Source organism: Botrytis porri, assembly GCF_014898465.1.
Source record: "Botrytis porri strain MUCL 3234 chromosome Unknown BPOR_001, whole genome shotgun sequence".
Taxonomy (NCBI): Eukaryota; Fungi; Ascomycota; class Leotiomycetes; order Helotiales; family Sclerotiniaceae; genus Botrytis; species Botrytis porri.
The window spans coordinates 1,218,586-1,244,949 of record NW_024066075.1 but is presented as its reverse complement, the minus strand read 5'-3'; the positions used below and the strand labels follow the sequence as shown (position 1 = coordinate 1,244,949).

The 26,364-nt window shown below is 26.7% G+C and overlaps 5 protein-coding genes across 5 annotated transcripts; 3 read left to right on the top strand and 2 right to left on the bottom strand.

Annotated features, from left to right (window-relative positions):
- Window positions 1–453: 453 nt before the first annotated feature.
- Window positions 454–1,603, top strand: EAF01_000350 (uncharacterized protein; the record flags this gene model as incomplete). The annotated part of the gene is made up of 4 exons (XM_038908600.1): window positions 454–691; window positions 754–1,266; window positions 1,321–1,426; window positions 1,501–1,603. The coding sequence occupies 4 exons, from the start codon at window positions 454–456 to the stop codon at window positions 1,601–1,603; spliced, it is 960 nt and encodes a 319-aa protein (XP_038775506.1).
- Window positions 1,604–1,622: 19 nt separating this feature from the next.
- Window positions 1,623–3,279, bottom strand: EAF01_000349 (uncharacterized protein; the record flags this gene model as incomplete). Its single annotated transcript, XM_038908599.1, has 3 exons — window positions 1,623–1,761; window positions 1,813–2,523; window positions 2,576–3,279. The coding sequence occupies 3 exons, from the start codon at window positions 3,277–3,279 to the stop codon at window positions 1,623–1,625; spliced, it is 1,554 nt and encodes a 517-aa protein (XP_038775505.1).
- A 506-nt stretch (window positions 3,280–3,785) lies between these two features.
- On the top strand, window positions 3,786–4,766 carry EAF01_000348 (uncharacterized protein; the record flags this gene model as incomplete). Its single annotated transcript, XM_038908598.1, has 3 exons — window positions 3,786–4,119; window positions 4,181–4,358; window positions 4,433–4,766. The coding sequence occupies 3 exons, from the start codon at window positions 3,786–3,788 to the stop codon at window positions 4,764–4,766; spliced, it is 846 nt and encodes a 281-aa protein (XP_038775504.1).
- Window positions 4,767–6,525: 1,759 nt separating this feature from the next.
- On the top strand, window positions 6,526–7,683 carry EAF01_000347 (uncharacterized protein; the record flags this gene model as incomplete). The annotated part of the gene is made up of 4 exons (XM_038908597.1): window positions 6,526–7,063; window positions 7,117–7,345; window positions 7,399–7,492; window positions 7,576–7,683. The coding sequence occupies 4 exons, from the start codon at window positions 6,526–6,528 to the stop codon at window positions 7,681–7,683; spliced, it is 969 nt and encodes a 322-aa protein (XP_038775503.1).
- Window positions 7,684–8,061: 378 nt separating this feature from the next.
- On the bottom strand, window positions 8,062–8,964 carry EAF01_000346 (uncharacterized protein; the record flags this gene model as incomplete). Its single annotated transcript, XM_038908596.1, has 6 exons — window positions 8,062–8,125; window positions 8,180–8,412; window positions 8,479–8,659; window positions 8,708–8,766; window positions 8,825–8,857; window positions 8,935–8,964. 6 exons carry the CDS (start codon window positions 8,962–8,964, stop codon window positions 8,062–8,064), a joined length of 600 nt encoding a protein of 199 aa, XP_038775502.1.
- Between the last annotated feature and the right edge of the window lie 17,400 nt (window positions 8,965–26,364).

Here is a 26,364-nt window from a genome sequence, read left to right as displayed (position 1 = left end):
CTGGTATTCAAGGTATCTGTGAGGGTCAATGTAATTGCTTCAATTCTGGAAGATATGATGTTGTATGATATCCTGATGGAAAGAGTTTGTAGTGACAGAGTGAATAGAAATGCCAGATAGATTCTGGGTACTGAGTACCTAGGCATTTGATAGCCTTCAAATCACCTCCAGCCCCCGGAGCGGAGGGCTATGTAATCACAAAGGTTCAAGTGGCTGATGTGGCGAGTGTGGCTGAAACCCGCTCAAATAAGTAATCAGACAACCTTGGAAGCTCAAAAAATAGTCTTGCACGTGCACGGCATACCTTATGTGACGATAAGAGAGCTGGAGAGAATATATTACTTATACTTACGGAGTATAGACACCTGGTAGAATCTACTACTGTAATAACACCAAAGGAACACTTAGCATATTGACGTGGTGTATAAACTCCATGCGTCAATCGTATTAAATATGCGTTCCCCTGTCTCAGCTCTATCTTACAATCGTATCAATACGTTTTCATCCTATGCTAGGAGGATAACTTTTCCCTTCCAATCCCCAAAATGCCCAAGAAATCATCAATCCTTCGCGGGAACCCGCGTCAAGTCCAGACAGGCTGCAGATGATCCCAATTTCACATCTATAATAGACAATCCTCCGAATTTAGTTCGCACAGGAAGAAGGCATGGGCCTGGCCTTATTATTCTAGGTAAGTCATGGCTTGCCCAACCATTATTGCTGAGAAGACTGTCTGATATACATGATAAATAGCTTTGATTCCTCTAACGGCTTTCGCCTTGGGGACATGGCAAGTCCAACGTTTGGATTGGAAATCAAAGCTCATTGCCAAATTTGAGGATCGCCTCGTTCGTGACCCATTACCACTTCCCCCACACATTGATCCTTCAGCAATAAAAGAATTCGACTATAGAAGAATTTTTGCGACTGGTCACTTTAGACACGATCAAGAAATGCTGATCGGCCCTCGATTGCATGATGGGAAAGACGGATATCTCGTCATTACCCCTTTGGAGCGGGATGGCAAGGGCACTAGTGTTCTTGTAAACAGAGGTTGGATCGAAAAGAAATTTAAGAAGCAAACAAGTAGGCCCGACGGGTTGCCTCAAGGGGAGGTGACGGTCGAGGGATTGTTGCGCGAACCTTGGAAGAAGAATCTTTTCACGCCAGATAATAGTCCACAGACTCAGGAATTCTACTTTCCTGACGTCGAGCAAATGGCTAAGTTGACAGGAAGTCAACCTGTTTGGATTGAAGAGACAATGGGTAAGATGGCATTTTTATTATATTTCAAGTGCCATGAAGCTTACAAAACCACAGAACCTGACCTCTTGATGGCTTGGGATCGCGCTGCACGTGGGATTCCAATAGGAAGACCGGCAGAAGTTAATCTCCGAAACAACCACACACAGTACATATTTACATGGTAGGTACCTCTAATTGTTGGCGAAAAAGTAATTGCAACCCGTCGCCATGTGTGCTAACGCTTTAATTTCACAGGTACGCCTTGGCTGCTGCTACGTCAGTCATGCTATGGATGGTTGTGAAGAAACCATCTGCAGACATCGCTCGACGAGTTCGTCAGAATAAAGAATGGTCTTGAGGATTGCGCGTGATGTACCTCATTTTCTGGGTGGTTTTGGTCGGGATCGATCTTTTGAGATCAAGGGGGGAACCATTCTTACGTCTTGTAAAAGCTCTCTAGGCAAGCGACTTTGTGCAAGTGAAAATGGCGTTGTTGTAGCATCGGTTTGGCGTTGTCTGTAAAACACTCAGCACGTATCAAGACTTTAGTCATATTTAGATAAATACCTTCTCATCAGCATTAAAACATCACTCTCATCAATGGTTTTGCGTCCAGCATGTTCCGAGTATGTGCTTAAATCATCACTAATCTGTTCGAAAAACCAGTCGGTTGCTTGCATGATCGCATCAAGAGCATCTCCACTCAACTTTTTTCCTTTGCCGGCTCCATTCCTTGCCAGGTTGATTGCATGTTTCTTCACTACACCTAGAGGCAATGATTTGTATTTCAGTCCATGTTTTGAAACCTTGTTAACCTTCTTCTGGAATGTCCTCTTAGAATTTTCAGATGTCGCCTTTTGAACGGATACTCTAAGGGGTTCATCATCACTAAAGCGGGAGTCTTCGAGCGCTCCGATCGACAGTCTTCGGGTGTCATCATCACCGTCCATGGCTTCATCGTTCATTACAAGATCCGAAAGTATTCGAGTGTCACTCTCACCATTCATGGCTTCATCGTCCATTTCAAAATCATCTCCTTGAAAATTGGCAGGAGGTGAAGAATTTTCGTCCATAATAGGCATCGCAGTGGGATTATCTTCTGGTGATGGCGAAGGTTCAAATTGCGCTGGTATCTCGGGCTGCGGAACTGTGAACACAAACGTCGCATCCCTTTCCTCGGACGGTGAATTATAAGGTCTGATGTCACTACTTCGCCCTGGTAGAAGAGATCGGCGATGCAACGCGGGCTCTAATTCTCCCTGTAATCCTGCGCGGTCACTAGCTTGCGTCAGCTCAATGGACCTGTTTGAATGTAGGCACCTGAACTTACCTTCCAAAAAATGGAGAGTTAGCCATCTCTCGGAAATCATCATTCTCAAAATCATTTGCATTGAAGAAGCTTGTTTCCGTTTCATCTCGTCCAAATTCTGCTTCGTCCAGGTTTCCGAACTGGTCGCTTCCACGGATGCTCCCGAAACTACCCCTCGAAAACAGCCTGCTCGGCCTCTCAGTGACAGCTCTTCTTGAAAGCTCGATAGACCGCGTGGTCAGATTTTCGTCCTCTAAAGCCGCCAAACTAGGAAGCAAAAGACTTTCGTCGTCCTCATTATCATCTTCGTCATTGTCGTCGTCTAGGGGGATGGAAAGTCGTGGGGGCACAAGATTCGGACCGTCGTCAAAGTCATCATCCAAAAGTAACGTCTGTCTTCTGGAATTGCTGGGTGCTCTTTGAGGTGATGGAATTGTCGGACGGGTTTGAGGAGCTAACGTCCTGCTCAATAATCTCAATATATCTCGAGGTGTTTCCCTTTGCTGTCTGCCACTTCGTCTTCTATCCTTTCCTGGGGTCAATCCTGCTCGTCGAGCCTCAACTTCTCGCAAAGCTGCTCTCCCATGAGGTGTCAAAGTCTTATTCCTAAGCTCTGAGCCACCTAGCCTTGGGCCACGATTGGGCGTCCTCGCATGGCTTGCGCTTGTTGGAGATAGTCCAACAGTAGAAGTGCGGCGCAAAGGAGTTTCTGGTCTTTCACTCATAGCGATGTGTATCTTCTATTAGCAAATAGATAAAATATCAATTACTATGCTTATCTTTATCCTGGCAAAGCTGAATTTAAAATTGACGGACAAATCTATTCAGTTCCGAAACAAATAAAACATATACTTAGTGGTATCTCATAGTGTTAAGTTAGACATGATGATCGAAATACCAATGTTTAGATAAGACGCGTCCAGAACAGTAATTGTACGCGCGAACCTTATCTTATCTTAGCGTTCGTTGATATGCAGTGCATCTGTGGATCCGCAAGGCTTTAAATTATTTTATAAAGAACTTCGATTGAAAAAGGCTGAGAAAGAGAAATAGGAAGAGAAGGCAATTGATAAATTCTGTGCATGCTACAACCAAAATTGGAATCATAACCGCCAGAGTCAAAATTCCTGTCCATATTAAAACCTAAGCAGGATCTTTCACGCAAAACTTCACAGCGAGTCCTACTACGAAAGTCTTCGAACCGGCGCCGACTTGAGCTCATACTGTCACAATGTCAATCGAAAATGAACTTCAGGATCCTCTGATTGAAGAAGTGAAAGTTCCAACAACCCGATCTGGACCTGACACTTCTAACAAAACAACTTCGAAGAAAAGAAAGCGAGGAGGAAATCATGATCAAGAAGGGCCCAAGGAAAAGATTAACGAAGTTGCGAAAAGGAAGAAGCATTCCTCCTTTAATGACGAGGATATCGATGTCGAGGCTGGTCTCAACAATGCGATTGCAAAGATGAATGATCATTTAATAGTTGATTATGTCGCAAGCCAAACAAGAAGATTCGAAAGTGATCTTAGTTCCGTCGAGTTAGAAGATCGATACATACCAGGTGAACAGAACCTACCTTTAAATATGCTATGAACTTGGCTAACGTATTGGCATTTAAATAGTCTCTGCTGTTCAGGATACTACATCATGGACGAAGCCACGAAGCCTTGATAATTTACCTGAGTTCTTGGAGAAATTTTCTGATAATACAACAAAACTTTGGTCTGCATCAAAGAAGAATGGATCACCACACACAATAATTGTTACTGCTGCAGGCCTAAGGGCAGCCGACCTTGCCAGGTATGATCATGTTCCTGTTATGATTAGGGTTGGCCATATATATGTATGTATGTTGTCCTCTGACGTTTGTATAGAGCGGTACGAAAATTTCAAACCAAGGATGTGAAAGTTGCAAAGTTGTTTGCAAAACACATCAAGCTTAAGGATTCCATTGGATTTCTCAAATCTTCAAGGACCGGAATCGCTGTCGGTACACCTCAGAGATTGAAGGATTTGATGGATGGAGGTTCGCTCGCGGTCGATAGGTTGGAGAGAATTGTTATCGATGCCTCTCACATTGATCAGAAGAAGAGGGGTATACTTGAAATGAAAGAGACGCAGATCCCTTTGACAACTTGGCTGGGCCAGAAAGCGTTCAGGGAGAGATATGACAGCTCCACGGATAAGTTACAAGTTCTGTTTTACTGACTGCAATTGTCAATTCCTCATAAAGTTTCACTATAGAACTTTTAATAAAAGAAGATAATCATAATCCGAGGAAGGTGCAAATGCCTGGTGCAGCTTTGGCGTGATGAAGCAAGTCCGTGTTGCATGGTTATTCTAGGAGGAAGGTCTAACCAAATGAGAGCTACTGGTATGAAGCTTTCCTCATCTCATTTTTGGTCCTTTTCTTGTTCGTTCTCGTTCTACGTATCTCAACACAACAACTTCTCTTCTAGCCGTCTCCACACACTCATTGAACCCGTTTTCTCGATATAACGTTTCCTAACAAAAGTATCTACTCGCAACGTTCCAGGGTCATTTGACGGCCATCCTGTGATTTTGGGACCGAGTGTGACCGGACTACTACGTATATCATGAGGCGTGCCATATTGCTGTTAGCCATGGCAATGGTGAACAATCCCGCTACAAGTGACGGGAATTTCCCTGCTCCCGGCAAAGAAGTTTCTTTGGATACTCAGGTGTACCACATTAACATATATGTGCAGGTTGTGCAGTGCGGTGTTGGGAAAACACAAAATATGTCAGTAAATGTGTGGACAAAAACACATGTCTTTGCCAAGATGCAGAATATCATAACGTTGGTCATACCATAGCTTTGCCCTGTCGTTGCTTCTAATGCTTAACATCATACGCTGACGAATTTACTGCAGTCCGTCTTCAAATGCATATATTCCCAATGCGATACTGCACATTTTGGTTCCGCGTTACATCATACAATTACTCGATGCGTTGGCGTTGCCGACAACATCATTCTAGCATTACCTAGGCTTTCAAATCACGATTCCTTGCGCCGAAGAGAAGCTGAATATCTTCAAGGTGTCAAGATAGACAACTCGGAGTCAATTGCAGGATATCCAACACTTAGCGGACTTCCGATTCAAAGTGGTCTCCCATTTTCATCTGCAGTAGCCTTTTCATCACTTCCACCCATGGTGCACCTTACGAGAGACACCGCGGCAGCGTCAGTGACACCATCTGCCACGGCGCCTCTTGATTTGATTCACACAACCTATAATACTGCCCCGGAACTCGCCACGGCCAGTCCCCTTCTGTATACTGGAGACGCCTTTAGAATACTACCGAGCATATTGTTCCCTTTCCTAGCTCCAATTTTAGGATTATACTTGGCTGTTTGATAGCCAGATGCAAGTTGACGGAAATTTCTGGATCTCAACGGAAGGGCGCGTGGCCGACTTCCAAATGGTGTGGAGCGACAAGGGTGGATACATACAGAGCATGATCCATCAGTATTTGATATTACATCCATGTATTTTTGCCTATTAATGATACAGCTAAGCCTTGGAACGATTGCATGGAAAGCCAAGGATAAAAAAAATAAGAACTGGTGGTCTTGGTCTAGAGGCGTTCAAGGCACTTCTATTTCCTTTGTGTTTTGTTTACCTAGTAGAAGTTTTGTTAGGAGAAATATACGTAAGTATGCACTTTAAGCGACGAAATAGATTATGATAAATTTCCCTACCAAAGTTTCATGATTGGAAAGTGATTGACTGAATGCTTTTCCTGCCAAATCGAGGCATCTCAGAACTAGCCGAAATCGGCTAGTGAGATTTATCCTTCTCACCGTTATGGGCAGAATATTTCTCGCGATAGGAAATAATCAAATTGGAAACTCAAAAAATGTTTGGCTAGATTTTGACATTTTGATAACCACCTATTCTTCCAATTCTTACATCGACTATTAGCCTACCGATTTAGCTTCATTATGGGATTTGGAACGGGAGCTTCTCGAGCAGAAAGAAAGGCCAAGAGGCGCAAGATTGAGAATTCAATTCCAGACATACCGGACGACCTCGAAACAGAAGCAAATGACGATGGCGCCGTTTCGACAAAGAGAAAAAGAGCTATAGATGATGATGCGAAAGTGGGCCAGACCGTTACTTCAGACAAGAACGAAGAGATTGCAGATAAGAACTTCGAGTCCCATCACAAGTCCAAGAAGAATAAAACCTCTTCAACCGAGTCGTCTTTACTGCCCATGCAAATAGGAGAGCCATCAGATATAGCGGAGACCGAAGCTGCGCCCAAGAAGTCTAAGAAGGAAAGGAAAGCGGAGAGAAAAGCTAGAGAGGCTGACGCAAAGTCGACGTCCATAGTACAGACGGCAGAACCTGCGACAGAAAATGTTACTGGACCCTCCGATCAAATTAGTGCCGAGAAAAAGCGTGCGAAGACCAAGAAGCAAGGCGGTGGCTCTGGTGATAATTCCGAGAGCAAGGCTGCAAGATTCATAGTTTTTATCGGTAGGAATTCCTTCCTAAAGCAACTTCTATTTTTTGGGCTTACATGTTGTTAGGAAACCTGCCATTCACTGCTACAACAGCATCGATAAAAAACCACTTTGCAGCCGTTAAACCTGCGTCGGTTCGTCATCTCACGGAAAAGGGAAATCCTACTAAATCAAGGGGTTGTGCTTTCCTTGAGTTCGAAGGCTATGATCATATGAAAACTTGCTTGAAGCAATTTCATCAATCCACATTCGATGATCGTGTCTCAGCACCAAGAAAGCTCAACGTTGAGTTGACGTGAGTGGCATCCTTCCGCCCACCATTCGTGTTCCATCTAACCGTTATGATAGTGCCGGAGGCGGTGGTAACACTAAAGATCGTCGGTCCAAAATCAAAGAGAAAAATGTGAAACTGAATGAGCAACGAGTGAGACAAGCACAAGAGGTAATGATTTCTCCTTTTTTTTATGGTTCTACTGCTGGACGGCACACTTCTGGTTGTTCGTAATATACTGACAAAAACACCAGGCCGACAATCCTAAGGTTAGCAAAAAGGAGGCAGTTCAGGGAATGAAGCATGTATTGGCCGAGGATAGTGGAGTCCATCCAAGTAGAAAGGCAAGAATCGGTGGATGAATTATGATACCCGTTTAAAATAGCATACAAATCGAAGTGAAGCGATCTTCAGTATTAATAAAATTGAAGTTACATATTGATTTGTTCATTACTCCATGCATTTATCGTGACCTATCTACAGAAAAAGAGGTATCTTCGGTATCTTCAGGGACGCATGTTGCATCGATATATGCTGCCACATCCATTTAATGCCAAATTCTACGACATAGAATTGAAAAAGTCGAAAAACAGATAAAGCTTGTATTAACCCATTCATATTTCCCCGCACCTTACTCCTCGAAATTCTGCATCTTCGATTATTGTAGAAGTTAAACCACTTCCAACCAGTTCACTGTGTCTGTAGATCGTCGCCTGTTGTTCTTTCAACTCAATTTGGCCTCATAGAACTGTACACTTAGACTTCTTCGGCTTGGGTGCTTGTTGTTGTGGACTCAGGACAGCACTTCATATGGTCAGTTGATCATTGTCATATCATGCTTCGAGGTAAATATCTTACCGAATTGCCTCATCGAATACACTCTTGAGGTTTCTCTGTGTGAGCGCAGAACATTCTAAATACTTGTGTGCCCTGATTTCTTTAGCAACAACTCTTGCCTGATCGTAGGTTACAGGTTCCATTCGTTTGGATCTAAGGGATTCTTTGGTAGGCTCGTCATCTCGGAGATCCAATTTCGTTCCAACAAGGATAATCGGAACGCCAGGCGCATGGTGGGATATCTCAGGAAACCACTGTTATTCGGTTGAGTCAGTGGGATATGATCATGTTTTGCGAATCTGGAAGAGTTCCACACATACCTTTGCTCGGACGTTGTCAAAAGATGGAGGGCTGACAATCGAAAAACAGATCAAAAATACATCTGTTTGGGGATAGGAAAGCGGGCGCAATCTATCATAATCTTCTTGTCCGGCAGTATCCCACAGACCTAAGCTTATTGGCTTTCCGTCAACCATCACGCTGGCAGAATAGTTATCGAATCTAGCTGAGTTAGTGGCCAGCCTGTTGTAACCAAGCATCCAAACTCACACAGTAGGGATGTATTCTCCAGGAAATGCATTAGTAGTATACGAAATCAGGAGACATGTCTGTAAAAATAATGTAAGTGATTGAGTTGATTATGACATTGATAAACTGGAGAAGTACTTTGCCAACAGCTCCATCTCCTGTCACAACACACTGTTCGCAGATAAGGTCAGTTTCCTTGCTCAACAAACCATGAGATCGACGATCCCATATGATATAATGAATCTGACCTTGAGCGATTGGGTTCCTGGTGCTGCCATTTTTCGATCTTTGAGATGGTTTCTTGAGTTTGCTTGTGTTGATGGGTGTGTGTCCGAGGATGAAGGAGTTCGGATGGTTGTGTTAATTTTTGGTAGGATCGCCCTGCATGATTGTTAGATCTTTGGACACAATGGAAACTGACTGTATTGGTCTGTATAAATGAAGAACAAGATGTATCAAATGGAAAATGCATGGGGATGTACCTTCTTCAGATGTCCTGATTTTCAGAGTAATGGATGTTGTTTTCAATCAAGGAAGCAGGTGCAGAATTGATTGATTGTAGTAGTATCAGGGTTCGGATTGATTCAATTCAATGTTGATTATATGGTGATTCCCGATGATTTACTTATTATTTACTCGAGTTGATAGGGAAGACGTATCCGTATGGATTGATGATTGTGTCAATAATGTGTAAAAGGTAATTCGATCGACAGCAAGATGAGGAATGTCGCAATAATGTATTAAAAAGCGAGCAAGACTGCTATGATCTGTTGTTGAGACAAAGCATGAAGCCTGAGCGCGGTAGGCTACTGAAGACATGAGGCAGATCTGTAACTACAAGCTTAGGATAGAGCCATTCATCACGGGTTTCTTAGCGCCGCGGAGCTCACAGGGGACGACTAAACCTATTGAAGCGCGTGAAGTATCAACAACGTAATTTATAAACATAAAAAGACATCTGTATAATGAAATAAAGTCGTTATGAGATAAGTTAATCAATGCTGGAGTAGAAGATATACAAGAGAATAAAGAAAGCTTATTAATTACTAATTAATAGATGAAACAATTTTATAAGTAAATTTAGATAATAGGGTAGTAGAAAGATAAAAATACACTTATAGAAAGAATAAATTAAACCTTATCTTATCTATAATTATATTCTCTATAATCTATATATTAAAATCTCTTTAATATATAAAAGAGTAGTTATTAGTTTCATACATCTATAAAGTAATAAAGGATATATTATAGAGAATAAGTTTATATTTAATGTTTATTTTTACTTATTATTATTTATTATTTATTATTTTTAATATTATATCTATAATGTAATAATACATAAGATAAAGTAATAATAAAGATATAAAAAAGTTAGTTAAATGAGTAGAACTGAATTTAAAAAGTTTAACAAGCCCTTGAATAATATTAATATTAATTAATTAAATTAAAAGACTTAATGATAATATATTAAATAATATACTTATAAATAGGGAATATAATAATCTAAAATATATTTATTAGAGGTTTCTCTTCTTTAAAATCTTACTGTTCGTAAGGACTATAATATTATATATATTGAAAGCTTTTACTTCATAAAACTCAATTCAAGCGATCTAATTAATTAGAATGAATTTTAACTTTATTAGTATTATAGTATAATATAATATCTAATGGTCTTTTTCAACAAATCGTCTTTTCTAATAAAACTATTTTAATTGAATTAAATAAAGAATTAAAAAAGTAACAATCATATAAAATAATCTAACAGTATTTAAATAATATAATTTTTATAATTCTGACTTTAAATATTAGGCTTATATAAAGAATTAAAGTTTATTTATAATATTTTTAAAGCGAATTAAAGGTTTATTAACTTTTTCTATATCTTATTAAATAATAATTAGGGATATAATAAATACTATTTTTTTTTGTGTATATATATATTTAATTTTAATTATACCTGTAAATATTTACTGTTAAGATATATACTCATTTATTCCTTAAAACCATGTTTGATTTTTCAAAATCTTTGAAAAATGTTCATTCTATTTTAATTAGTAGACAAAGAATTATTTGAATAAGCTTGTTTGCTTTTATATAAAAATATATTTTCTGTAATATTAAATAAGTTTATAGCTTAGTATATTCTTAAATTCTTTAGGAGATTCTCAGGGTTAGTCTTATACTAACTCGCTGAACATTAATAAATACTATTACTACTACTATAATCATTTATACTCTCTTCTAGCTTTATACTTCATTTATAGAAAAATTATATAATACTATAGAAAATTTAATTATAAACATACTCATTTTAAATATTTCTATAGTTATTTTAAAATTCTCGAATATATTATTAATTATTATAAAATCTATTTAAAAATTAGTTGAATGAATTACTAGTCATTTTTTATTACAAAAAAGAAATACAACTATTATATATAGTTTGATTCATTAGTATGTAGGTCATATCATCATGTAGACTACTTCGAAAACATATCAAAGTCAAGGTTTTCTTAATATTTATATTTTAATAATTAATCATTATTTTTTAAAAAAGAATTTATAAAAAAATCATAATAAAAATAGAATATTTATAATATTAAGGTGTTTTTCTAGATAATCCATTTTTAGCTCGAAATTGTTATACTTTTTGTTATAAAAACTCTTTTTCTTTAATAACTTTAATAATCATTAGAATTTTGAAAAGATAATTAAATTTTTGAAAGAATTGAAATGTTAGATTTTATATAAAAAGTTTTTGAAAAATTCTATTAACTAATAAAGAAAGTATATACTTATAATAGTAATAGATTCTTGATTTATTTAGTCTATTAATAGCTAAGCTATATTGATTATATAGTATATTTTAATTTATTTAATTTTATTACATAAATAGAGAAAAAATAATAAAATCTACCTGCCCTCAAAGCCTATTCAAATCTGCTGTTGTAAAATCCTGTTATATTGATTACATATATAATCTTTAATATTTATACATTTAAAAACGATTAATATAATATTTCGTTTTTAATTTATAAGCTAGTAATATACATACTGTAAATATCTTTTAAGATATTATAGGACTTTATTTCTCTTTTTATTATTATATTATTATATATTACTTCTCTTTTTTATATAACCTGATTACTATTTATTATTATCTTATAATAATTATATCTTATTTTTTTTTTAATATATCTCATCTGTTTTTTTTATATGATTTGTTTATTCTTTATATTATAATATATTAATTATAACCTCTATATTCTTTAAGTGTTTCTTCTGTTTAAATTCTTTTTTATAGTTATTAATATCTTTTCGAATTTCTTTCTTTTAATGAAACATTTTTACTTTTTATTAATAAAACCGTTTATATTTGTTTCTTATGTTTTTTTAAAAGAAGGTTGAAGTCTAAAGATTATTCTCTCATTCTCATCTCGTTATATATTCATTATACGAATGTTATATAAAGTATTTATATTAGTTGTTCTATAATCTCGATATGATTAATACTTATAAGCATGAGAATGTATAGTTATATATAAACGAATTTTATATAGAAAATAAAGTGGTTCATATGATGATATGACTTATATACTAATGAATTATATTAACTCTATTCTATTTATTACAATAATTCTTTTTTCTTAAGATAATCAATTTCTATTAAAATATTTTTATCTATTAAAGAACAATATAACTTTACATTTCCTCTTTTGTAATAAAGATGAATATTCAGAACCTTTAACGTAGTTTATTAGTACATATATTATATTAGTATGTACACTACTTTAAAAATATATTAAAATCAAGCCCTTCTTAAAATTTATATTTTAATGATGAATCATTATTATCTTTTGAAAAAAGAATATTTAATAATAATAAAAAGTTAGATATTCAAAAATCTAATTTTTATTTAAAAATTCTTATTATATTCTATAAAAGAATTATGATTTTCATTACAAAAAAATTCTTTTTATAATGACTATTATAATAATTCGAATTTGGATTTATTATCAAAAATTCATAATATTGATATATTTGAATGTTATATATTCGATTTTTAGGACAAGAAATTAATAAATAAATAAAGTATACAATTATATACAAACGAGTTTTATATATAAAAAGAGTAGTATATATATTAATATAATATATATACTAATAAACTACGTTATATTAGTTATTTATGCTTCCTCTTTTTTCTTCTCTTTTTTAGTTTTAGTATTATAGATTATTAAAAATTCCTCTTTCGATTTATATAATACAATTCTTCTCTTTTTCCTCTTTTATTAACTCGTATTTTTATAAATTCTAATCAAATTGATTCTTAAATCTTTATATATATTAACATCCATGAATAATATATTTAGCTTATATAAATTATCAAAATCTATATTTCCATTCCAAAAAAAACCTTACATAAATTATCAGATTCTTCTTAAATAAGTTCTACTTTCTACAGTATATTTTATTTATTTAAAAACCTTAATTCAATATATCCTTATATCTTTAAAAAAAATAAGAATATAAACATTAAGCCCGGAATCCGCCTGATATTAATGGAAACTGTTATTACTACTAATATTATAGATTATCTTATATTAAATCATTATATTGAATATCTTTAAAAAATGAAATCTTATCTTTAAATTTCTACTATTCGTCGGGAAAGATCAATTTTCAGACTACGAATTCTTATAGCATAAAATTTTATGTAGTTATTATAATAATTTAGAGATCCTACGAATTCGTAGGATTTAAATCCTTTTTCGTCGACGGCTAATGATAAATGATCCTAATTGTAATTATAAACTTTTTAATATATGATAATATAAAATAGATAGCATATATAGAATATAGTTTTTAGACCTCTGATTCTCATTATTGTTATTATTTTTATAGCTTAGCTATAGATAGATTGAATCGATTAAGAAATTATTAGTTGTACTGAATATAATAGTTTAATACTTCAATAATTGAATAGTTTAGTAGTTTAATAGTGGGTTTTGTTTTTATAGAATTATCTATTTTGATGTAGATTTCGATTTTAAATGGAATATCTGAGTATATATAATTTAAAATATATTTCATAATTAAAGAGCTGGTTAGCTTGAAAAAGTTATAGATGGTTAATATATAAATTTGAAGATATTAAAATTTAATGAAATCAATATATTAAAAGTGAGAAATTTAAGAATAAGAATGAAAAGAGAGTGAAGAATTTTGTTAATTAAAAGTCAATAATAATAAATTTATATATACAAAGTTTGTTTTATTGAAATAATCGATTAAAGAGGCGAATTGAAGTTTCTAAAGCTTTTCAAGGATGAAATGAAGGATTCTAGTTGATTTGAAACTGGGTAAGTATATTAAAATAGATGAAAGAAATCAAAAGCTTAGATTTATAGATTTATAGATTTATAGATTCAAAGATGAAGTTTAGATTTAAAAATTTATGAGAAGATTCATTAGGAGAAGATTTATAAGAGAGTATAGAAAATCTATCAGAGGCTTTGATATATTGGAGGGTCTAAAAAGAGGATTTATTAGAAGGAGATTTATTAAAAGGTTTATAGAGAGATTTATTGAGAGATTTGTTGAGAGATTTATTGAGAGACTTATCGATAAAAGAATTAGAAAAGGGCTTAATATTAGATTTCTTAGATTTCTTAGATTTCTTGGATTTCTTGGATCTCTTAGATCTCTTGAATCTCTTAGGTTTCTTATTAGATTTAAAAGATTAATCAAACAATAATATTATGGAGGCTTTTTTCTTGTTTTTTATTTAGTTTCTTATTGAAAATCCTTCTATGATAGTAGTAGTAATAGATTCATAATCAATTTGGTTTATATAACTATATTAAGACTATGCAATACACTTATATATAATTCTAATTGAATAAGATAGATGAGAAAAAGAAATAAAAACTCATCCTTTTTTGAACTTCCTTATTAAAACCTATAAGCAATCTTTTAAGTAATCCTTTTAAGTCCTTTAAATTGTTTATATTATAAACCTATTATATTTAAAAACCTTCTTTTTATTAAATCTTTTAATATATTTATAAAAACCCTATACTTTTTATACTATTATAATAATCCTTCTCTTTTTATTGAATTTCTTTCAAAATGTTATAAAAGTTATAATTAATTATAATATTATATCTTTTTCAAAAAGTTGTTTTCATTCTTTAATACTTCGAGTCCTTTAGGAATCCTATTATAACTTTTAATTCATTACTTATAAACCTTATATCCATCTTTTCCTATAATATATTAATAATATATAATTTCTTTTTAAAATCTAATATTTCCTATTCCCTTTTTTTTATTGAATTACCTTATTAATATAGAATATAATATATTAGGATTTGTTGAATCATTTTATTAATATAGGGGATAAGATTGTATTATAGAGTTAAATGATTGAATAAAATTGAAATAGTAAATGTAATAGTGTTAGAATGCTATTGCTTTAATAATATATGCTTTATATTAAAGTATTATTATTTCTTCAATTACAATTAGTAATATATTATTTATTATATAAGGTAATATTGAAATTAGTATTTCATAATAATATTGTATATTAATATGAAGTATTATATACTTAAATCAATATATTGTAAATGTTTTTCAAAAGGTTTAGCTTTTCTTTTTACTATATAAAATAGTTATAAATATATTAATAGAATATCAAATACTATATTAATATATTTCTTATAAGATATTTCTTGAAAAAAGTAAGGCTTTTTGAAGAGTTTTCATTCTTTATTTTCCTATATTTAAAAACCTTTTTTTATATAATTAAAATCCCTTTATAAAACCTTTAAGTATTAAAAAGTCTAGATTATTATAGGAATCTATAGTTTAACCTTTTTTAATAATTATATTTAATATAATAAGTTTATTATTAATAATATTAATATTAATAATTCTAATATAAATATGTTGAACTCCTCTTTTTAATATTAATAATAATATTTCTTTAATCTGAATAAATATTAATTCAAAAATTTCGAAAAAGAATAGAAAGTGATATTCTGATTCGAATATAATAAAGATTAATGGGTTTTTCCAAGAAAATCTTTCCTTAGTTTTTTCGTGTTCAATCCTTCTATATAAAATATAATTTAGATCTTAATTTAGATTCTATTTCTGATTTGGATTCAAATTTTGAAGAACATGTTAGGTAAATTTGATTTAGCTTATTTTAGCTATGTTTACAAATATCTTTAAGATATATATATTTTGATCAATTCTTTTAATTTCAATTAATGGATTTTTTTACTAATAGAAGTGTTATATTGAAACTTATTATGTTATTAAAAAGCTATCATTTATTATGATGTAATTGCTTCTTTTTTGATTAGTTTATTTATTTATTGATTTATGTTTTTATATTAGGTTGAGATCATTTTATGTGTTTCTCTTTTTGATTTTGTAAGCTTTTACCTTTTGTTTAATTAAAATGACTTAATTTTAATATCAATATATTATTTATACTTTATCAGAAAAGGGTTCATAACTATTAAATAGGTTTGTTATATATATAAATAATTGATGTAGAGGCCGACTCAATCTTTTTTTATGAACTTATTATATGAATTAAATAAAGCTTTTATGAATATTAAAACTATAGCACCTTCCTCTGAAGAATATACTTTTAAATTTACTTAAAAATGTAATATTGGTAATAGTAATAGTAGTATTTATTGATATCTAGTGAGCTAGGATGAAGCCAACCCTAAAGACCTCCTAAAGGATATTAAGATGTACTAAACTAAGAATTTAAAATAATATACTATATACTAAAGAATCCAAAAATTATAAAAAGAAAAAGGAATCCTTTCATATATAATTCTGAATTCCTAATTCTATAATATCATAATTCTATTATATACTTTAAACAACATTTTGAATTATATTATATATAACTTTATAATTACCTTTCATATATAATTACAATTGTTATCTATATAATCTTTTTATTTTCTTTAAGATGAAAATATATTAATTTGAGTAATATAAGGCTTCAAATAGTCCAAATCTTATTTAAACAAGCCTTAAATCTTTACCCTAATATCCCTACAAATTACAAATCCTAAATATTCAAAAAACCTATTTTTATTTTTTTAAAAAAATCCTTTTCATTTCCTTTTTAATATTACTTTTCTTCTATTATATATTACTTACTTTTCAATTAACAAAATTGATATTATATTATATAAAAGATTAAGAAGATTAATGAAAGAACAATTAGATTTTTAAAAAAAAGATTTAAAGAAATAGAATCAATATAATCTACAAATTATTAGGAAATCAATGATTCAATTTTAGCTTTATAGATTCTAATAAAAGAACTATAGGTTTGTAAAGAGCATCACATACAGATATTAGATCTTCGCCCTCCTAAATATTATTTATATAATCAAAATAAAGTATAATATCTTACCATACTAGTTTAATTAGATCTAATATATATAGTATTAATAAAAGAGGAGAGCTTTATAACATCCTATATTTTATTTTATAATTAAAAATGATTAAGTTTTTTAATTGTATTTGAATAGATTGACTAAGAAGAAAAAAGTTTATTAATTCCAAAAGCATTAAAAATCAGTTTTGAATAATTATTGTTCCAAAGAATCATTAATCTAGAAAATCATTGAATATCATTGAAATATTCATAATAATCTCAAATCTTTAAAAAAATAGTTTTGATATTATAAGTAAGAGAGACTATTGGATTTATAATAGTTTTTAAAATAAAGTTTCTTTATATTATAAATCAAGAATTGTATTGGTTAATATAATCTATATCAGACAATAGATTGATATTCTTTTTAGGTTTTTAAAGATATAAAAAGTAAATAGGATTAACCTTTAAAAACATGTACAGAATTTATTCTTTACATTAATTATAAATAATACAATGATTTCCACAAGTTTTTAGATATATAAGTAAAATCGAATTTTATATATTAATTATATAAATTATAAGAAAGATTGTTTATTATTGATAATTAGGTTTTAAATATGTATATTATAATATAGTTTATTCTGAATAATATATTGAAAATCTTGATGATATTATATTCGAGCTTTTTGATTGAAATAGATTATAATTAATTTAATAAAATGGTTAATTCATTTAAGTTTGTAAGGGAATTGATTATCTTTCAAATCATTAACAATGCTAAAGTAATTAAGAACTTTGTATATAATATGTTAATTATCTTTATTATATTCTTAATTAAAATATTATTAATGTATATAGAAAATGATTTCAAATTAATTTTTAAGTTATATTAATTGATAATTTTATGTAATTCCTTATTATTTTTAATTCAATTTATAATATTCTTTTGATAATCATATTTCGCTTATTATATCATGATATATTTAAAAATTAATATATTGATAAGATTTCCCTTATCGAACGATATTTATAAAGATAATTCCGATAAGCTATCTTATATTCGAGAATCTATTATAATATAACTTTATTAAGTTCTTTATTAGATTCATTAACTATATAAATAATAAACTTTATTATTATAATGAAATTGAATATATATATTTCGATTATATTTTATTTATTAAAAAAAAGAATTGAGGAGATAAGTTATATTAATTTATATTAATACGAATATTTCATTTTATTTAATCTTTAGGATTTTATAATAATATTATACAAATATGTTATACTTTGGTTGGTAACAATAATAACTTATATCTTATAATCTAAATTATTATATATATCTTTTTCAATAATAATATTAATAAAAGAAATATTCGAAAAGATAATGTTTATAAGATTGCTAACTTTATATATAAATTTGCTAAAAACATTTATTGAGTTTATATTATTATTACTAAATTAATATTTAGAATTCAAATCCTGATATCTAGATCATATCTTTGATTTAAATATATAATACTAAACATCAAAGTCATTCTTTATTAAGTATTATTTTAACAATTTAAGATAGAATATTTGATTCATTGTTTTATTCATATTTATTTAACAATAGGAATTGAGTATAATATAATTATTTATATTATTTTAAAGAAAATTCCTATCATAATCAAATCAATATTATTATATATATAGATTTACATTTGTATATACATATATATTATAGTTCAAAAACAATTAGATTCCTTAGGATTCATTTAATCCCAAGAAGTGATAAAGGTGTAATAATTATAATTCAAACGATTTTATATTCATATATTAATAGTTATTTATAATTCCTAAATATAAATAATATCTACTTATTAAAGATTAAAAATCATAAGAATTATAATATATATAAAGATATTTTTAATAATATTAATCTAATAAATCTAAAGGTTCTACTATTAAATCAATTGAATACAAATTCAATCATAAATTCCGAAATATTACATTAATATTAATAAATAGTATTTTTAATAACTAAGGTATAAAACTTATTAAGGCTCAATATAAAAAGGAAGTTTTCCTTATTTTTTATTCAAGGAATCTTTACTTAATCCTTAAATAAAAGAATAAATATCTAAATCAGAATTGTAGAAGCTTATATCGAATTTGAAATCAATATTTAATTAATAAATTGAATTTAGATTATTTATACATGATAGTGACCTTATTATACTGATATTTCTGAAAGCATTTCATTATTATAAAGATATTAAGTATTTCCATTTCTAAAACCACAATAATTATTTTGATTATTTTAAATTAAATTTGTTTAATCTTATGAATAGTTTGAAATTTATTTTTATTAAGAAATATTACAATATTGTTTTCATATTATAAGATAATAAAATAATTATTATAATCTATTTTGAATAGGTTATAATAATTAAAATGCTATAATAATATCGTATAATTACTTTTAACTAAACTCGTATACTTACCTATTTTATTATTATAATAAACAGAAAGAAAAATATAATCTTAATTATATCCAATAATAATATATCTTTTTTAATGAATTTGAAAAGATCATCAGTGTTAAAGAATATAAGAAAGCGAATTGTTTTAATTAAAGGAATTATTTAAATAATTTGGTTAATAAGCTTGTTAATATTATAATTAAAGGATTTGATGTTCATCACATGATTTTTGATCTATATAAAGGTTTTATTTTAAATAGAAGTTCTATTCACTATTATTGTTTTGTTATTTAGATTTATAGAAATATTAAAAACATCTATAATTATATTATTAGATTTAATCTTAAATGTCATTAGGAATATAACTTTTAATATTTATAAAATTCTTTATCAATCAGATTTATTGAAAGTAGATTGTGAATATTATGAGTTATAAAATTAAAAGTCTAATTTATAATAATAAATATAACATTTGAAATATTAAATAAAAAAAACGTTCTAATGACCTTCATAAGTCTATATTGAAGAATAAGAATAAATGATTTATTTAATAAAATGATTAAGTTATAGTAATAAATAATTTTTAATCCCAAGATTCAATATAAAGTAAATTATAACTTTCATTTAATATATAATTATAAAAGATTTTTTTCAAGGATACGATTCAAGATTTGATGAAGATTGTAAAACTTTTAGAATCATTTATATTACTAAACTTAATTGCCTTATTAAAGGTCTTAGAATGAATAACAAATATAGTATAAATAATAGATTAAATGTAAATATTAAAAAAGAGCATAAATTAATAATGTTTAAAAAGATTAGTGTAATTATAAATTTAATTTGAAGCATATAAGTTCTTGTATAAATCCTATATTAAAAGTATTTATATAAAACACTATAGAGAAATAGAATAATATTATAAGCTTCGTAACAATTATATAATTATTTCTAATATCATATTCGAAGGTATGTTGAATAAACTAATAGTCGGCTCTCATAAGCGATCGACTAGTTCCTAGTCGGGGAAAGCGAATTGTTCTTGTTTAAACTCAAAATATCATATATTTGATTTTTTTAAAAATAATTTATTAATAAAAGTCTTGTAGAATTGAATTATTATTATTGATTAAAAAGCGTTCAATTGAATTATATAGTTATTTAATATTATTTATTAATAAAAGTCTAAATTAATATTATAGTTATTGTTATTTTTAATATAGATGATATAATGAATAAAGTATAAAAAACAATATTTTATTAATTTTGTAAACGGGGACAATTCGCTTTTCGGGGATATTTGCTTTCCCCGACTAGGAACTAGTCGGCCGCTTATGAGAACCGACTATTACTTCTTAAAAGTATTTAGTACACTGGAAATAAAATTTCATTAATTTTGGTTGTAAAAATTAACTTCATGGAATAAAAACATATAAATATTTATTTTACCTTTATGCTTTTTAACTATATATGATTTATTAATATTAATGAATAATTATAAATCTCTCAAATATATATATCTAGGGTTCTATAATTGAGAGAAATAATTCAAAATCTTAAATCTATCATTTAATAATATCATTACAAAAGTAATTATTGAATCAAATGAAAGAGTTGAAAGGAATATAGAGGATTATCTTTATATATTCAAAATTAAAAATCCAAAGATATTTCGATTTTCGAATCTTATGTTAATCTAAAAATGTGATATTCTTGATACTATCAACATTACTTGTTTTAATAATGTTTGAAAAGATCTTGGAATTAATAATAGACAAAACTCTATAAATAGTTGAGTATAAATGTTAGATGGTATAGAAGAAGATATGATATTAAGTAGTAGTGGTAATAGTAGTAATAAATTGATTTGTATCTAGTAGATAGAGATTTAAGATTCATATTCTGTAATCTTTTAAAGGATATAAAGATATGATAAACTAAAGGGTTTGAAATTAAAGTAATTAAATAATCACAAAAACCATTTCTAATTTATAATAAGCTTTATCAAGCTATTTGAATGAAATACTTGGACTTTATTTAAAACGAATGTAAATTGGTTCAAAATGATACTTGCTTTTGTTATGAAAAGGAACAATTCGAAGATTTATTCCGAATATTTTCGAGATTGAAAAACAAAGATATAGCTTTTTTGTAATTAAGAATTATAAATCTTATAGGAATCAAATCAAGATAGAAAAATTATTAATTATACTACTTCAATATTGTTGATATAAACAATTAAAGAGATAAGATAATAAAAAGAAGAAATAGAAGAAATAGAGTATTCAAATAATTAGTATATTAAAGTGATATAAATGTTGGTTCGAGAAGGGTATGAAACATTTAGCATTTATGATATTCATAGATTCTAAATATCTATATTATATTTTGTTTAAAGAGCTAGCTAAATATAGAAAGTTGTAGGTTTTATATAGACACTATAAAAAGAAACAACCCCTTTATTTTTACTTAAGATTATTTCATTGTATATTTATTAATGATTATAATATAATAATAAATAAATTAAAATTATTTATTAAATTCTAATAATTAATATTTATACATTAGAAATTCTTTTTTATAATTTAAATTTATAACTTTATTAGAATTTAATAAAGTTATCTTCTTTATTATTCTAATTTTTTGAATTTATTTTATTATTTTGATATTAATTCTGTTTATATGAATAAGATTAATGAATATTGAATATAGTTTTCTCTTCATTATTATATTAATCAAATTAATTAATTTATTGATTTATATGACTTTAATAATCTCTTTTCTTTAATAAAATTAATATAGTATTATAATATCGATTATTAATTTCTTTTCACTAATTATATTTAATTTAATAAGTGAATTATATAATGATTTTAAAGTAATATATAAAATCAATAGAATTTCTTTATTAAGAACAATACTAATTATAAAAGTAATTATGATATTGATATTGAATTAATATTAAGATTGAAATTAAGAATATATTAATAAAGACTTTTTCTTATTTCAAGTATTATGAATAAATTAAAATTTGATTTTTTGAATACTAAATTGATTAAATATAAGCTTTTATATTTACAAAATGAATTATTCTTTTTTATTAGATTTAGTTTGATATTACAAACTAATAAACCTTAGAATTGTAAGAATATTATTAATATATATCTTATTATTCCAGATAAATATCCTATATATAATTTTAAAGATGTACATCTTATTATTTTAGAAATAATATTGTTATTAAAGAATCCATAAAAATTCAAATCAATAAGAAAATATAGTACAACTGTATAAAAACCTAGTAATATTATATTATTAAATTTAGACATTTCATTTAATAACAATAATTTCGATAAATCTATTGATGATTATAAAAATAATTGAGGAAGTGGTAGAGGTAATTATAATAATAAAAATAATAAGGATTACAATTCTTATTTCAATCATAACAAAAAAGTAATTGATTATTATAATTAAAGCTATTGTTTTATTAACCTTTCAAAAATCTATATAAAGACATTAATGAGTTATTCAATTAAAAAATCTTTATATTTAAAAAACACTTTTACAGAATATTTATACTAATTAAAATAAATATAATTGCGTTTTCAATTATACTTTCAAGTATAATGAAAACCATTATTAAGGAAATCTTAATACTCTTTTTAATTTATATCAAAATTTATATAATATAATAATCAATAACTTTAATGAATTAAAGTAATAATGAAATATATTATTAAAATAGAATAATATTTTAATCAAGATATATATTAAATAGAATTTTAATATAAATCTTTAGAAAGTGTTTAATATTATAATTGTAAATCTTTATTTTCTTTAATATATTATTTCTATAATAATATATAACTTTTAATCATATTATATCAAGATTTTATTTATATGTAATAATATTTTAGAATATTATAATATTATTTATAATTTTTATTTTGATATTATTGATTTTATGAATTGATTTCAACAAATAATCAACTTTTATTAAAAAACGTTTTTAAAATAATATATATTAATTATTAAAGCTTTTTTTATAAATCGATATTTCTATAATAATAATTCTTTTTATTCTTTTTTTTCGAAAATCTTATAACAAATATAATAGAAAACAATCTTCAATTATATTATTAGATAAAAATAAGAACAAATATTAGTTTCTTGATTGTAAAAAGAAAGATTATTAATACTATAAATATAATCCAAAAAAAAATTCATTCAAATCAAATTATTATTTTAAATACAACAATCTTAATAATAAAAATTCAAGAATTAATATATTATATTTATATCTATTAAAATAAAGATAATTCTTATAGAAATATATTATTTAATTAGTATTATTAAGAGGTTTTGTATATTATTATATAAATCTTATGAAATTATTCATAATGAGATTCATAATTTAAATATCAATAAAACTATTATATTATAAATAATCATAAAAATTATTAATAATATTATTAAACTGAATAATTTAATGTTCATTTTATTTATTTTTAATATTATTCTTTATATAATTGAGAACAATCTTCCAACTTTTATTCTTTATATAATTGAGAACAATCTTCCAACTTTTATTATTCAATAATAAACTATTATAATCTTCAAAGTTATAATAAAGATTTGTAAATTATATAATTCTATAAATGTATAAGAAATAATAGATATATATAATAATCCTTCAATCACTATATTCTATAATTTATTATTAAATAAAAATGTTCCAATATAGAAAAAGAATTATAATATTATATTCAATAAATAGAAAGGATTTTAATTATTCTTTAATATGAATAAAGAAACATATATATTTAATCTATCTTATAAACTTATAAGATTTTGATTTATATTAATAAAACTATACTATAAACATCCTAAGAATGATTATATCAAAATAATTAATCAAGATTATAACCTTAATATTATTAATCTTATTATTTTTAATAATCATATCAATTATAATTTTAATCGATTTGAAAAATATAAGATAACTTTATTATAAATTAGTAAGATTAAATCATCTATATTATTTATTTTTAATAAAGTCATTATACAAGTTATAAACCTTAAAAAATCTCTTTTGAATTTATTCAAGAATAATTGGATATCTATATTAATAAGTTTCTTTTAAATAATATTATTTTAGATTTAAATTTATATATAAAACTCTAATTACTTTGTTATTGATCTTCCAGATCTGATAATATATAAAGATTTTAGAAAAATGGAGATTAATGAATTAATAGTTAAGAATATATTTAAGGTTGTATGATTAATAAATATTCTTTTCAATATACATGTCTTCAAGTTATATTTTATTAATGAAATCAAGAATAAAGAAATAAATATTGAATTTTATAAGTTATAACTTATTATTCAAATATATAATGATATTAATAAAACTATTGTTATAATATAATTATTAATAATTCAACAATCTTATTAATATATTTTAGTATTTTTTATTATTAATATTTGAAAAGAAAGTGAGATAAATATTTATATTTGAAATATTATTTAAGTATATACTTAATTGATTTCCAATTTATATTATGTTGTTTATATATATATTATTAAAGAAATGGATCTATTGATTAATATGATTTTACGTGTTATCAAACTATTATATAATATTCTGAAAATAGGAAATTACTAGTTTAAGATGTATTATATTCATTATTATGAGAAACTTAAAATATAACAATTTATATATAATTCTTACTTTTTGTATGTTAATAATTAGAATATTGAATTTAACATTATAGATTTTTAAATAGATAATATATTTATTATTGAGAATAGTAATTTTATTCAAGTTAAGAACAAATAACTTAAAAAAGTCAATTTTATAATTAAAGATTATAAAAAACTTACTTTTAATTACTTATTAAAGTTCAATACTATTATTCTTATATCTAAGAATAATAATATTTATTTTAATTAAAAGAAATAATATGAGAATCTGTAGTTTGGTTTTAAAAAGTTGATAAATATCTATAATATATATAATAAGGTTTGAAAGTTTATTTCTATTTATAATTAATATATTATATATTAAGCCTGTAATGTATATGTAATAATTATATATGAATTTAAAGTATCTTTTGATTTGTTAATAATAATATAAACAATGTAATTCAGAACAAACAATATTATAATATTAAATAAATACATTAAGTAATAAAAAGAAAATTTTATTAAAAAACTTAATTATATATTATTTTATTTGAATTTATTCAAGATTGTTGTTTTTATTAATATTTTTTTTATTAATAACAAGAATTATTCATTTCAAATAGGCTATATTATTATTATAATAAATAAATATAATAATATTGATATTATTCATGAATTATTTATTAAATATAAGAGAATTATATATAATGTTCTAACTTTAGAATTTTATAAATTAGTTTAAGGAATCAATATCGATATAATAATTACTTTTATAATCAGTATTTTTCTTGATAAAGAAATTCTATTAATTTGATATATTGATTTAAAGTTATTATACATCTTACTTATCAAATTAAATATAATTAATAAAAAGAAACTAATGATTAATATTATAGTATTATATTAATCTTATAAAAAAAGAGAGATTGTTGAAGTTATATGAATTAATAAACTGATTACATTAATATAATAACAAAGGGAAAATCATATCAAATATTTATTAATCTTTTTAATATAAATAAAATTGATATCAAAATAATGAAATAAATTGAAAAAGAGTAGAATAATAAGAAAGATAAAATTTATTAAAGCTT